The 12,945-nt window shown below is 38.5% G+C and overlaps 1 protein-coding gene across 3 annotated transcripts in view; it reads left to right on the top strand.

Annotated features, from left to right (window-relative positions):
- SMAP1 (small ArfGAP 1) overlaps positions 1-12,945 on the top strand; it is an 87,402-nt gene that overhangs the window by 72,746 nt on the left and 1,711 nt on the right. For all 3 annotated transcript variants that reach the window (XM_054514458.1, XM_054514459.1, XM_036380707.2), the window contains 3 exons: positions 1,824-1,951; positions 10,234-10,402; positions 11,032-11,363. In XM_054514458.1, the coding sequence (XP_054370433.1) occupies positions 1,824-1,951; positions 10,234-10,402; positions 11,032-11,363 (629 nt within the window). The remainder of the gene's footprint in view (positions 1-1,823; positions 1,952-10,233; positions 10,403-11,031; positions 11,364-12,945) is intronic.

Genomic DNA, 12,945 nt, shown 5'->3' with positions numbered 1-12,945 from the left:
GTTTTCCCCAGCTGGCAGCTAAGCCCCACACAGCCATTTGCTCACTCCCCTCATGGGATGGGGAAGAGAATCTAGAGGGTAAAAGTGAGAATACTTGTTGGTTGAGATAAAAATAGTTTAACAGATAAAGCAAAAGCTGTGCTGTAAGCAAAGCAAAACTTGGAATTCATCCACCACTTTCCATGGGCAGGCAGGTGTTCAGACATCCCAGGAAACTGGGGCTCCATCACGTGTAACAGTGACTTGGGAAGACAAATGCCATCACTCCAAAGGTTTTCCTTCTCCTCCTCCTCCTCTTCCTCCTCCTTCTTCCCACTGCTTCATTTACTGAGCATGGCATTATGTGTTGGGTACAGAATATCCTTTTGGTAGTTGGTGTCACTGTCCTGGCTGTGTCCCCTCACAACTCCTTGTGCACCCCCTGCCTCCTTACTGGTGGGGTGGGGTAGGGAGCAGGAAAGTCTTTGACACTGTGCAAGCACTGCTTGGCAATAATGAAAACATCCCTTTGTTATCAACCTTGTTTCCAGCACAAATCCAAATCAGAGCCCCATACTGGCTAATGAGAGAAACATTGACTCTATCCCAGCCAAAACCAGCACAGCATCTGTGGGTAATGATCTTCTGAGTGGATTGTTTCAGAATGCAGTCTTATGATGTTAGTGTAGTGTTTTTAGTGTAGTGTACTTTAGGGTTTTTGGAATACTAACCCTCCTGTGATGTATAAACAGCTGTGCCAGTCATGGCAGTGTTTCTTTTGCAAAGAAAGTTTTGACTTAATTCAGCTAGTTTGTTCTACCAGAGAAGTCTAACTTCTGCACTGAGATTGGTTAATTTTAGACTTAACTTCTTCTATTGCCTATATAAGCTTTCTTAAACTTGCTTGTTAGGACTACCCAGTCCTTATAAAGTTCAGCAGATTCTAGAGTCACCTTTGTATTTGTTGAGCTCTATGTAATGGCAAGCCACTTCTTATATGCTTTGGTATAAATTTATTAGCCAATTCTCATGCCTTTTTCTTGAGCAGCTTGAAATCAAAAGAGGATGTTTGCTCTGTTCCTTAAAAACACTTTTGTGATATTTTTGTCCCTGTATCTTTTAAAGTACTTTATTGCAAATTCTCTTTAAGGCATGATTCTTTTCATGCATCCACTTTCACCTAGATCAGTAAATGTGTTCATGTGTTAAAGTGGCTTACAGACACCAGGGCTAAGAGTGAGAACCATAGGTTCTTATGGATTATTAGCTCAGTGTGCCTGGCAGGTGTGCTCATATGGAGCTATAGAATAAAGTCTGTGCAAAGGACTTTTGAAAAAGGGTGGACCTTTTCCCTAGTGCAAAGTTTATTTATGTACTATTAAGTAAATAAATGTATCAAGAATAACTTCATGGATTCTAAAATGTAAATTTTAATTCTGGAGCACAGATGAGTGTATTTTGTCTGATACTTGGCTACCAAATTTGGACCTTCTCAGTAAGACATCTATTTAAATTCTTACTACAAATGTTGGTGTGCAGAGACTCCTAAAAAATAAGTAGTGTGTACTGCTAAGTTGGTGTGGTTATCCTAAGGGAAGTTTAAGTAGGTTTTTTGTCATTGGTTGTTTTTTGTTTGGTTTTTTCCTCAAGGACAGTAATGTGCCATCTTCTTTGGGAAAGAGGTCTTTACAGAATCTGAACAATATTGTAGTCTGAAAATATCTCAGAAATTGAGCACATCTTTGATAGGGGCAGGGCAGGAGGGAATAAACAGCTTTAATTACTCTCATGGTGTTAGGATACTCATAGTTTTCACTTTAAGAGTGATTCTGTTGCTTTTTTAGATGGTCCAGCTGAAGCATCTGTAACAAATGGAGGCACTGCTGCTGTCACAGCACTGAATGATGACCTGGATATCTTTGGCCCCATGATCTCTAATCCTTTACCAGCAGCTGCAGTACCTCCTGCTCAGGTAAAATTTATTAAGTGTATTTAGTTATATGTATGTGTAAATATCTGCATGCACGTGTGTATTTTCCTTCAGGAAATTGTTCATTCACAGAGAAGGAGTGCACAATTCTCTACACATCTTAAGCACCTCATGACTAGAGATGCTTAAACTGTAATACTGATATTTTTCTCACCTCTTCAAGCTTCTGGACTGCTTGGATATAGAAGTACATGGTGTGGTCTTTCTGGTTATCCAGCCAAATTGGATTCTGTCTTACCCTGGTGATGGTAGTAATGTTTTCTTTTTTCTTTTCTTTTATATTCTTTTTTTGTTCTTTTTTTTTTAATAGGTATTGCTGAATATAACTTTATGTTCTCAGGTTATTTGGCATCAAGTAATCCTTTTTAAGACCTCTTATTGTTTTGTGATGCCGATATTTCGGAAAGGCTGCAGCAGATGCTTCTCTCTTAGACATGCTAAAAATTTGGGGTCTGAGGTTTCATACTCAAAATCAAGAACAGATATCAAGAAAAATTTATCTTGCTACCTGGGCTGATCTGTCTTTTGTATCGTCTTGGAGCTTGTACTTGAGAGTAGCATAACTCCTACGCCTGGCCTGTTCCTCCTACTCCTACTTTTGGAGTAGTGCTGGGTTAGCTTCTCCATCTGGGGCATTTTGCTAAGGTCATTTAGAAACTTATTTTTGTGTAGGGCTTTCTGTCTCACTCTGCTGAACCAGAAAGAATTGTGTGTATTCTTGAATTTATGATTTTGGGACATGTGATCTGTACTCTTTTCATCCTTTAGTTTTCATAGTATGCAGAGTGGAAGGGATGATGATGAAAAGGAGTTCTGAGTGCCTTAAAGTAGATACATGTTATTCAACACATTTTGTTATCCTTTACTCTCCCTTTCCCTGCTTGCTGCTGAGGGCTGACTGTGCAACATGCTAGTGAGGGTTTCAGAGACTGAAACCACATTTCTTTCTTGCTACAGATAGAGCAAGCTTCCCACCATGTGTTAAGCTACCCATAAACAGTGAGGGAAATAACATGTACATTTGCATTTCAATTTGGATGTGTTAGCCAAAATTGCAAAGGAAATTGTTGGTGTAGGTGTTCTTATCTCTTGTGGAAGTCTCTGGTCAAAGTACCAGGAACAGCAATATTTGAGTGCTTGTTGTCTGGTATTCTAATGCTTTATGTCAAAATTGATCCCTGTAGAGCTAGATGTGAAAAGCAGTAACCCCTTTCTAGCTTCCCTTAGTTTTTAATTTATTACATTTGAGTGTAGATTGAGTAAATTCAAATCTAGAATTTTGAATTTTTCACTTGGCCTCAAAATGAAGGGGCCAAGGGTAGTATTGTACATAATGGGTAGCACTGAATTCAGGTTTTCCCCCTTTCCAGTCATTCTGAAGCTGGAAATGATGACTGCTGTATGTAGTTACTGTGTGGCCAGGAGAAAAGAGCAACCTGAGAAAGAAGAGAAAAGCCTTCTTTTGTTTCTATTCCGTGGACATGTGATGTGATCTGTTGGTTAAAGAATTATTTAGCTGAAGAATACAGGAAATCCAAAAGAAGGCTAAATAGTTAAGAGTGAAAAAAAGCAAAGTGAAGGGTGATATTCTAGGTGATGATGACTAGTGATGGGTTAAATAATAGAGTAGATACTAAAGCATACTGAATTGTATGTGTATATAACATTTTAAATTCATTTCTGTGATAAAGATTGGGTCACTGGACCTTTTGTGAGAGGAATATTTTGACATGGTGTTCATCTTTGTGCTAGTTTCTAGACTAAGTATGGTACTACTAAATTGATTAAAAAGTGGTAGAAAGGACAATACTATCTCAATATCTGGTGAGTATCACCTTCTTTATATACTAGAAAGCATTAATATATTCACTTGCTGTGAACAAGCCTGTCCAGATTTGTAGTGACATTTTTCTTGACTCTGAGGGCTGTAATCAGGAGTAACAAACAGAACTTTCAGCAAGCATTTTTTTTATCAAGCACACAATCCTTATGGTGTATTGCAGGATTTAATTCTTGGTTATCTTCCATTTTTAATCAGTATCTCAAAGAGAATGTAATGTAATCAGATAATCTACAGATAAGAGACAGGAGCACAGGTTGGTAGCAGAAGACAGGTTTCTGATGGTGATTACGTGGGTTGCTTGCTAAAGTGGGACAAAGAGAATATTATTATCATTATCCTAATTTTTTATTATCTTGAATATTATTATCCTGTTTTTCTTTGGGATTATCAAGACCTTGGATGCATTCTGTTTCAAGGTGGTGGTGTCTAGTCTGGGAACTGAGACTGGGGAGAAGTTGCCTCTCATTTGGCAGTGCTATAAGTATTTTGTAAGAGCTTTCACCTTGCAACATAGAAAAAAGTTGTATGGGATTCAGAGAAGAGTTAGGAGAATACAGGTGCCTTATTGTGGGAGGGTTTAAGGACCTGGTCTATTTAAATTTCTTGAAGTAAATAAGAGGTGTGATTATAATGTGAAATTATTTTGTGTGAGGCTGTAATTGGTGAAGTGGGCATGAACTCAGATCAGCAGTTGAGAAACCCTAACATTCAGTTCCTGTGCTTGAATTTGGAAAATTTAAAGTAGAAGTCCATGGTCAAACCCTAACTTGAACTTGTTTGAATATCTATTAACAGAATGTATTGAAATTTTAAAAAATTAAGTAGAAGAAGGGGATAAAATGTGGAATAGCATGGCTTGCTTTCTTGCTGAGATATTTACCATTATGTTCTGCACTGTAGGTGTGTCTGAGGTGCTGCAGTGGGATTTGAGAGCTTTTCTTCTGAAAAAGAAGGGAATTTACTGGTGCTCCTCAAACTGATCTGTATGACCCTTGAGTTTTCACAAGATTGCTTTTCTTCTCCATTTTAACCTGAAAGGCAGCATTTGATGCTAAATGCACTCTGGTTTATGGCACTGTGGAGCACAGAAATGTCTGTTTGAATGTTTTATTATGAGACTGAAACATCATAATGTCTGCAAAACTTAGGATTTATGTCCATTGTCATAGCCAAGACATGTTTTTCAAGTGAAAACAAAAGCATTTGTTTCTCCTTTTTCAAATGTGACTTGAGCATTGATGATCATGAGTACTTTGACTCTGCTTTCAGATATATGTCTTTATCACAGTTTTCAAAAATATTTAAATGTTTCTTCCCACCATTCTGTATAGCTCTATGCTGTTGTGCAAACTGTTGAATTTGTAAAGGACTAGTAAAGAACAATATGTAACAGAGTAATTTTGTTTTTTATAGAATTTTGCCTATTAGCAAACTCAGGGGGGTTTAAGAAGAGTTACCTTAAGCAGCTTCTACAGTAGAACTAGATATAAGGCATGTGCTATAAATTATGTATTATTCATGGGCACAGAAAGGATAGAAGAACATTTCATATGTTTAATGATGTTTTTTTCATGTGAAGTGGGCATAGCTAAATTATAGGTATTAGAATAGGGTTTGTTGCCAAATATTGTATAGGAACTGAGCAAAGGTCTATCATTTTTACCTATACTTTAAACAGTTTCCTAAATTGTTTTAGCCAGATGTTAATTTCAAATTTTGTGTAGTATGTCTTCCAGCAAAAGTGTGAACTTCATTCTTCAGTGACATTTATAGGGAGGAAGAGAAGGGGAGAACTGTGAGGTATTAAGTTTGGAAATATTCATTCAGTGAAATATTTAATATATGTCTTTCTCCGGGCAGGATACTCAAATTTAGTCAACTTAAACTTTCTTGGATTTTGTGTGTCTATGTGGGCCTGATTTGAATTGTACTATACTGGGAGCTGAGAATCAGTTCAGTGGCTACAAAAGTGTATTTTCATAGAGATGGTGTGTGTTTTTCATGATTCATATCTGAAAAACTATTATAGATAAAGAGATGTTCATAAATACTCATTTTTCCCTGAGGTCCCATGTGTGTCTAGCATGGTTCCATAGATTGGCAAACAAGCTTCAACTTACTAATGAATTGTGGTGATGTTAATGTGTCAAAGTTCTCAGATTTTGTGTAAAAATGTGTTGTTTCAGAAATTTGCTTTATCATGAGTCTTATTTAAGCAGGGCAAGACTGGAGAGCTATGTAGTCCTATTCCAATACAATCAGTTGAAATGCTTGTAGCTTCTGCTTATGTTTGCTTTACCCCTATCTATATTTTCTGGTATCCATGGCTTCAGATGGAGTTAGAGCAATTCCAAGCATGACTACAGGCTGGGCAATAAGTTGAGAGCAGGCCTGCACAGAGGGATTTAGGGGGGCTGGTGGGTGCAGATCTGAGTGAGATCTGGCAGTGTGCCCTTTCAGCTTGGAAACCCAATAGTATCCTGGGCTGCATCAGAAGAAGTGTGTGACCAGCAGGTGCAGGGAGGTGATTCCCAACTCTGCTACACTCTCATGAGAGCCCTGCCTGCAGTCTGGGGCTCCCAACATAGGAAGGTCCCAACAAGGACCTGTTGGAGCAGAGGGAGCCACAAAGATGCTCAGAGTGATAGAACACTGGTCCTCTGAAGTGAGGCTGAGACAGTTGGGGTTGTTCAACCTGGAGAAGAGAGAAGGCTCTGGAGACACCTCATAGTGACCCTTCAGTATTTGAAGGGGACGACAGGAAAGATGGGGAGGGATTCTTTCTTAGGGAGTCTAGTGACAGGACAAGGGAAAATGTCTTCCAGCTGAACAAGGGTAGGTTTAGATTAAATATTAGGAATAAGTTCTTTACTGTTAGGGTGGTGAGACTCTGAAACAGGTTGCCCAGAGAACTTGTGGATGCCCCCCCATCCTTGGCAGTGTTCAAGGCCAGATTGGACAGGACTCTGAGTAGCCTGACCTGGTGAAAGGTGACCTGCCCATGTCAAGGGGTGGAACTTGATGGTTTTTAAGATCCCTTCCAGCCCAAACCATTTATGAATCCATGATTATACTCTCTTTGGTGCTTTAAATGCCTTAGGTGGAGCACAGTGAAAAAGCAGACATCATACTCCAGAACCAGAAGGAGTTAGCTGAACAGGGTCTAGAGGAACAAAAATTTATTTTGAGCTCTAGAGAAGGGAAATCTGAAGAAGGAGTTGGAAATGGGACTGCAGGAAAGATAAATGTTTTCAAGGCTAAACAAGGATGATTGCAAAGGAAACATATTGGTTGTTGTGAGTACTGGACATGCAGCAAAGAATAAAGTTGAATTTTAAATCTTATTGTAAGGCTAATTATATTCTTGGATATGATCTGAGAAAGTGATAAAAATCTTAATATTTTTCAGATATTGCTGATAATTCCTAAATGCAAGAGAACAGATGAGATTTCTTAGTGTTTTTCTTTGTGAACTGAATATAGTTGAGTGCTCATTTCCTCATTAGTTATTAACAGGAAATAACAGTTGATTATTTTTAATGGAACTGGGTAGATTTCTAAAAACAAAATATGCAAAATCAAAACAGGAAGAGTTGAAATAAGCATCAAGTCCATTTACAGTGCAAAGAGAAAAAGGGTAAGAATTGTATATAGAATTTAAGACCTTAATAATGTACTTAGTACCTTGGTTACTTAAGAATAATTGTGTGCTAGGCTGTATTTTCCCTATGCAAATAGCTCTTCCAGTCTGCAAGGAGAAATTGAAAATGTTGTGTGGGGCTATTATTTATCACCATACAAATGGAAAACAGTGGAGGCCTGGCTTTTCTACAGGCCATCCCTGCTTTCCTAGATACCAGCCAGAGCAAGAGACATGCAGATAGCAGGAAAGTGCACATGTACTTTTTTCTCTCCTGCAGGCCTTCTCTCAACTCCATGTGTCCCATTGTCCCACTTCCCTCTTTCATTTCCTCTGTTGCCACCTCTCTTTCAGTTTGTAGGAGAAATTCTGTTGCACTGATATCATGAAACTGCTTATCAGTACGATTCTTAAGCACCTGATGAGCATTTAGGTTTAGCATAATGACTCACTAAGAGCGTACTGTGTGTAGGAAAATGATTATATGAATGCCAGGTGTGTTTTTATAGAGGTCTTGGGTAGCATGACAATGTTAGAGGTACAAAAATCATGTCAGTGTTGGTTGTTTTTTAGCTTGGATGCCACCTGCTGTTTTCTTGCCATGTATTTTGCATTACCTTCCATTTATTCAGCTGATGAACACTTCAGGGAGTGCTCGTCTGGTGCTTTGGCTCCTTTGAGGATCTTCCAAAACCAAACCGAATGAAGAGACATTAAATGAACATTTAATCTTAGGTTGTAAACATAACATGATCAGACCTCCAGGTTTCCAGCTCTGCCTTCTAGAGAAAAGTAAATCCCTTCCTTGCTGCCTGCAGGCAGCAGAGGGGAAGCTCCCTCTGCTCACCCACTTGCAGTGCTCCTGTGTGCTCCTCCCTGCAGCCTGGCTGTGGCACAGGGGCTGTCCTAGCAGGCACCACAGGAGATCCATGCCAGCAGGGAACCATTCAGTAATGGGCCTTCCTGGGTGTATGCACAGGAAACCAATACTGCTCTTCAGGATGGCCTTTTACTTGAATGTGTTGTTAAATCTGATTCTGGTATTTTTAAAGACTGGTTATGTCACACAGATAAAGAATTGTCTCAGATAGGGCTTCCTACTACCCACTTAAATAAAAATTAATTTGCTTTGCAATCAGAAATTACTGTGAGAAGGAAGAGGAAAAAGTTTTTTTTAGTATGTACAGAAAAAAAATGGAAAATTTAATGGTAGAGTGGCCAGAGAGGTTTCATAGGTATTTTTCTGTTTGCTTTCCCTCTGTAGTGCTGTCAGCCCACTCTTGGTTGCCCACTAAGTCCTACTGACTTCAGCCCAAATTGGCTGTAGTATAAATGCAGGTTTTTCACTTTTCCAAAAAGTTCCCTTTTTTTTTTTTTGTTTTTTTCTCTTCTCTTTCTACAGCAGTTTTGGAAAATTTTCACCATCAACTGTATGAATCTGCAGTTCTTTCTTTTGCTGGTTTCTTGCAAATTCAGCTGGTAACAGAATTGTTCTGTGTTGTTGGGGTTTTTTTCCCTAATCTATGGCACCATCTTACGCTAGAGATTTTAGCACTTCAGAAGTCATACACCTAATGTGTTTTTTGAAGCTGCATATTGAATATTTGTGTTGTGGTGTTTGTAACAAATCCAGTGTGACCATAGTGGACTTTTCAGGGCTTAGTCAGCAGCACACCAGCAAAAGCAGCAGATCAGAGATAGTTGCTTTAAGGAAGATTGTAGGGGTGTTCCATATCTGTGTATTTTGTGGTGTCCTTTGTCTGCTAAACTTGGGTATCTCAATAAACAGACCTGGTTACATGTTGAGTAGTATGGAGAAGAGTTGAAACTCATGCAAGCTGTAGGTGCAGTAGGTATATGTATATGCTAAGCAGTTGGAGATCACTTAGCTGGACTAAATAGGGCCATAGTTTAAGTAGGATTTGCAGTCCTGGCTCTTTTTCATTGTGCGTGCAGTTGATTTGCATTAGAAGTTCCCACTGGTAACAGGATGAGTTGTGTATTTTAAGGAATATAACAAGAACTTCTGTATTGCCTGGTTCCCCAAGAAAGCCCCCTCATGGAACTGTATGGGTATGAACAGCAGCATAACAGCACTGAGAGACTGCATGTAATTTGCTTACAAAACATTCTATTGCAAGAGCAGTACAAAGCCTGCCAGCCTGCCTGTATTTTAGGTTTCATTTGTAGATTGCAGTAAGTTTTAGATAATTGTGCTTTCTCAATAAGTGAAATGTGCTTACAGAACTCTAAGCCAATTATAAACAATGTATTTTAGAAATTTTATTACTTGAAGTAGATAACCAAAATTTTGCCTTTTCTCTAAAGATACATTTCAAAGCACTTAATCTTTTGTTTTAGCTCTTCTCTAATCTATTCTGCCTATGAGAGGATTAATGAGATGTGAATTTTAATCTCCTTATTGATTTCCTAATTATTTTTCATAATCTAACTCCAGCTCTTGATTTATGCTTCTCACTGATGAAAAATGTAGAAGCAACAGGAATGAATAATCTGTATGTGTATGCCCTGAAGCTGGTTGAAGATTTAGTTTTCTTTGTTTTGTAACCTCCATCTGGTCTGAAGGTCTTTCCATATTGCCTGTACTGCTTTTTTCTGTCTCTAGTCATACCACATATTTTTAAATTCCCATTCACTTAAATTTAGTTTCTGTAAATAATTGAGGTTTTATTAACTTGAGGGGCAAGGCTGTACAGCAAATACTTAACATCGTCTTTTGCTGGCTTCTTTCAGTAGTCTGTCTTGTCTTTTATTTCCCAGAGCACTTCCACTAAACCAGCAGCTGCCACCTTGTCTGGAGCAGCCGGGGATCTTGATCTATTTACTGAGCAAACAACAAAATCCGAAGAGTCAGCGAAGAAACAACTCTCCAAAGACTCCATTTTATCACTCTATGGCACAGGAACAATGCAGCAGCAAAATGCTCCGGGTAAATAATGTTGTGAAGGTTTCTGTGCAGTCCTATTTTAATCTTTATCTAGAAAAGTACAAGTATAAAGCTAAGGTTGGATACCTGCTAAACTATATGCAAATGAAGGTTTTTATTTTCAGCTTTTATAAAACTGAGAAAAATTACTGAAATGTAATATGGATGCTAAAGAAAAACATATATGTGATTTTAATTTATTTATAGCTGTTGAAGTTATCAAGTGTACAATTTACAGAAAGATTTGTGACATCTGATTCTGCCATGCAATTAATCAGTGAGGGTCTGAGTCTCCAGTGTGCAGGCAGCAGTCTGTCAGGATCCCCTGCAGAACTGTCAGAGCTTTGGTTTAGCTGTGTTTGTGTGAACACAAAGACCTCCAATACAGCAACTGAAAGATTCTGGTTCACCACAGGGATGCCAGACTTTCTTGGCAGTTTAGCTCGTGGTGAGTCCCTTTCCTTTGAGAGTTTTAAAGTAATTTTTTGCTTTTACCAGAAGCTAAATTGGCAGCACTGACATACAGATGGACAGAGTTATACTTACAATTATTTTGGTGCACTTCTGACTTATGGGATGGGGGTGGAAAATCACAAGACACTTCTTCTGAAATCTTACCTTCTCTGGTACAGGCATGTTCATGGGCTCGTCTTCTATGCCATTTACCACACAACCATCAACTCACTTTCAAGGCTTTCCAGCCATGGGAGTTCCTGTGCCAGCAGCAACTGGGATGATGGGAAACATGATGGGACAATCAGTGCCAGTCATGGGACAAAGCACAGGCGTGATGGTAGGAGTGGGAGTGCCCAATGGATTTACTGGTACTGCACCAACTGGTGTGATGGGACTTCCTCAAACTGTCGTTGGACCTCAAGGTGGAATGGTGGGACAGATGGTCACACCACCACAAAATAAGTATGGATTGCAACAAAACCAACAAGCTCAATGGAACCTCTCTCAGGTAAAGACTGGCACTTCCCAGACAAAAGTGCTTTAGGAAGAATGATGCTTTTCAGATACAAAATGTGTGGCTGTAGGAGGAAGGTCAAGTGTGGCTAAGTTAAAGACTACTGGACTGTGAACTGCTCAGAGGCACATGTTAACAAACCAGTGAATAGTTCAATGAAAGATAACTACTATGAAAGCAGAGAATAATTTTGCCAAATAGACCAAACTCAGTACTCTGCTTCCATAGCTCTTATCATCCTGTCATCAGAGCCAGCCAAGTAAAAAGCTTAGCTCAGGTAGAGTTACAAAATTTTGAAATGAACAGCCTTATAACTAAAAGCAGAATTTAACTACTCGAGGATAGCCATTAACAATGAATACTTCATTCTTAGATTTCAGGATAAATTTTGGTGGAATGTGAAGTGCTTTCTGCTCTTAACATTTTCCTGTAGATAATTTGCTTAGGTGCACCTGTTATTTATCTGTAGCAATTTTTTCCATCCTATGTTTTAAACATCTTTCAAAGATTCTCTAGAGGGTTAATGTACATGTAGTACTGTATTTGCACATTTTCCAAGGAAACATCTTGAAATCAAGTATTTGAGTGTTTATTGGGGCAGGGTGAGGCAGAGGGATCAGACTTAAATTATTCCCTTGGACTTCAGCATGGATGATAGCAACTATTTTTTAATACTATTGTTTGTATTATGATAGCAATATAATAATTCCATGCTGCTTACTTAGTAATGCAGGAAGAGAACCTTAGTGACTGACTCAAATTGGATGATATGAATTTTTACTGTTCTGCTCCATTTTACGGTGTGAACATTATGAAGGTAAACAGCATTGCCTACATGGATAAAAAAGCCCATGTTTGAAAATACAGGCTGTCATTCTGCTTTGAAAAGTAATTCTTAAAGGTGAGAATTTCAAAATGTTAGATCAAAAATATCTGTGGATATACTTGTGGCAGTCTTTTCATAGGTAGCTAGCTTTAAAAAGACCCATATCAGCTTTTAAATTAAAGTCTTGCCTCTTATCAATTACATGTTAAAACTTGGCTCCTTGAACAAGTTCTTCACATGTTCCTGTACCCCTTGCACATCAGATGTTGTCAGTATGATGACATTCCACAGTCTGCAGAACTCTGATCTAAACTTTGACTAGTTGAAATGGGGAGAGCTTGCTTTACCAGATAACATGTGTTATATAGTCTGCTGCTTAAGAATCCTACTCCAGAAGAGATGAACCACTGGGTAAAGCATGTTTCTTTCAGCCTTTTTTATATTTCCAGGTTCAGTGCTGTCTTGTTTTCTGCAGATACACAGTTCTGTGTGAAAGCATACAGAACTTAATTTTATGCTGAAATACTAGTTTGCAATTTACTTGAATTTTTCATCAGTGTTTCAGTTTCATTTTGCAACCTGGTATTGTTTGCTCATGTTTAAATAAACTCTGACTTTTACCTAGTACTGCCTTTCGTTTGAATCAAATGTTACTTATCCAACATCTCTATTCATTGGCTCTGATTGTTAATTGCTCCAAATGCTCTTTTGGTCCTAAACTCATTTTGACATGGAGCATTTAAAATTACA

Source organism: Molothrus ater, chromosome 3, assembly GCF_012460135.2.
Source record: "Molothrus ater isolate BHLD 08-10-18 breed brown headed cowbird chromosome 3, BPBGC_Mater_1.1, whole genome shotgun sequence".
In the NCBI taxonomy this organism is placed as follows: domain Eukaryota; kingdom Metazoa; phylum Chordata; class Aves; order Passeriformes; family Icteridae; genus Molothrus; species Molothrus ater.
This window is presented reverse-complemented; position numbering and strand designations above follow the sequence as displayed.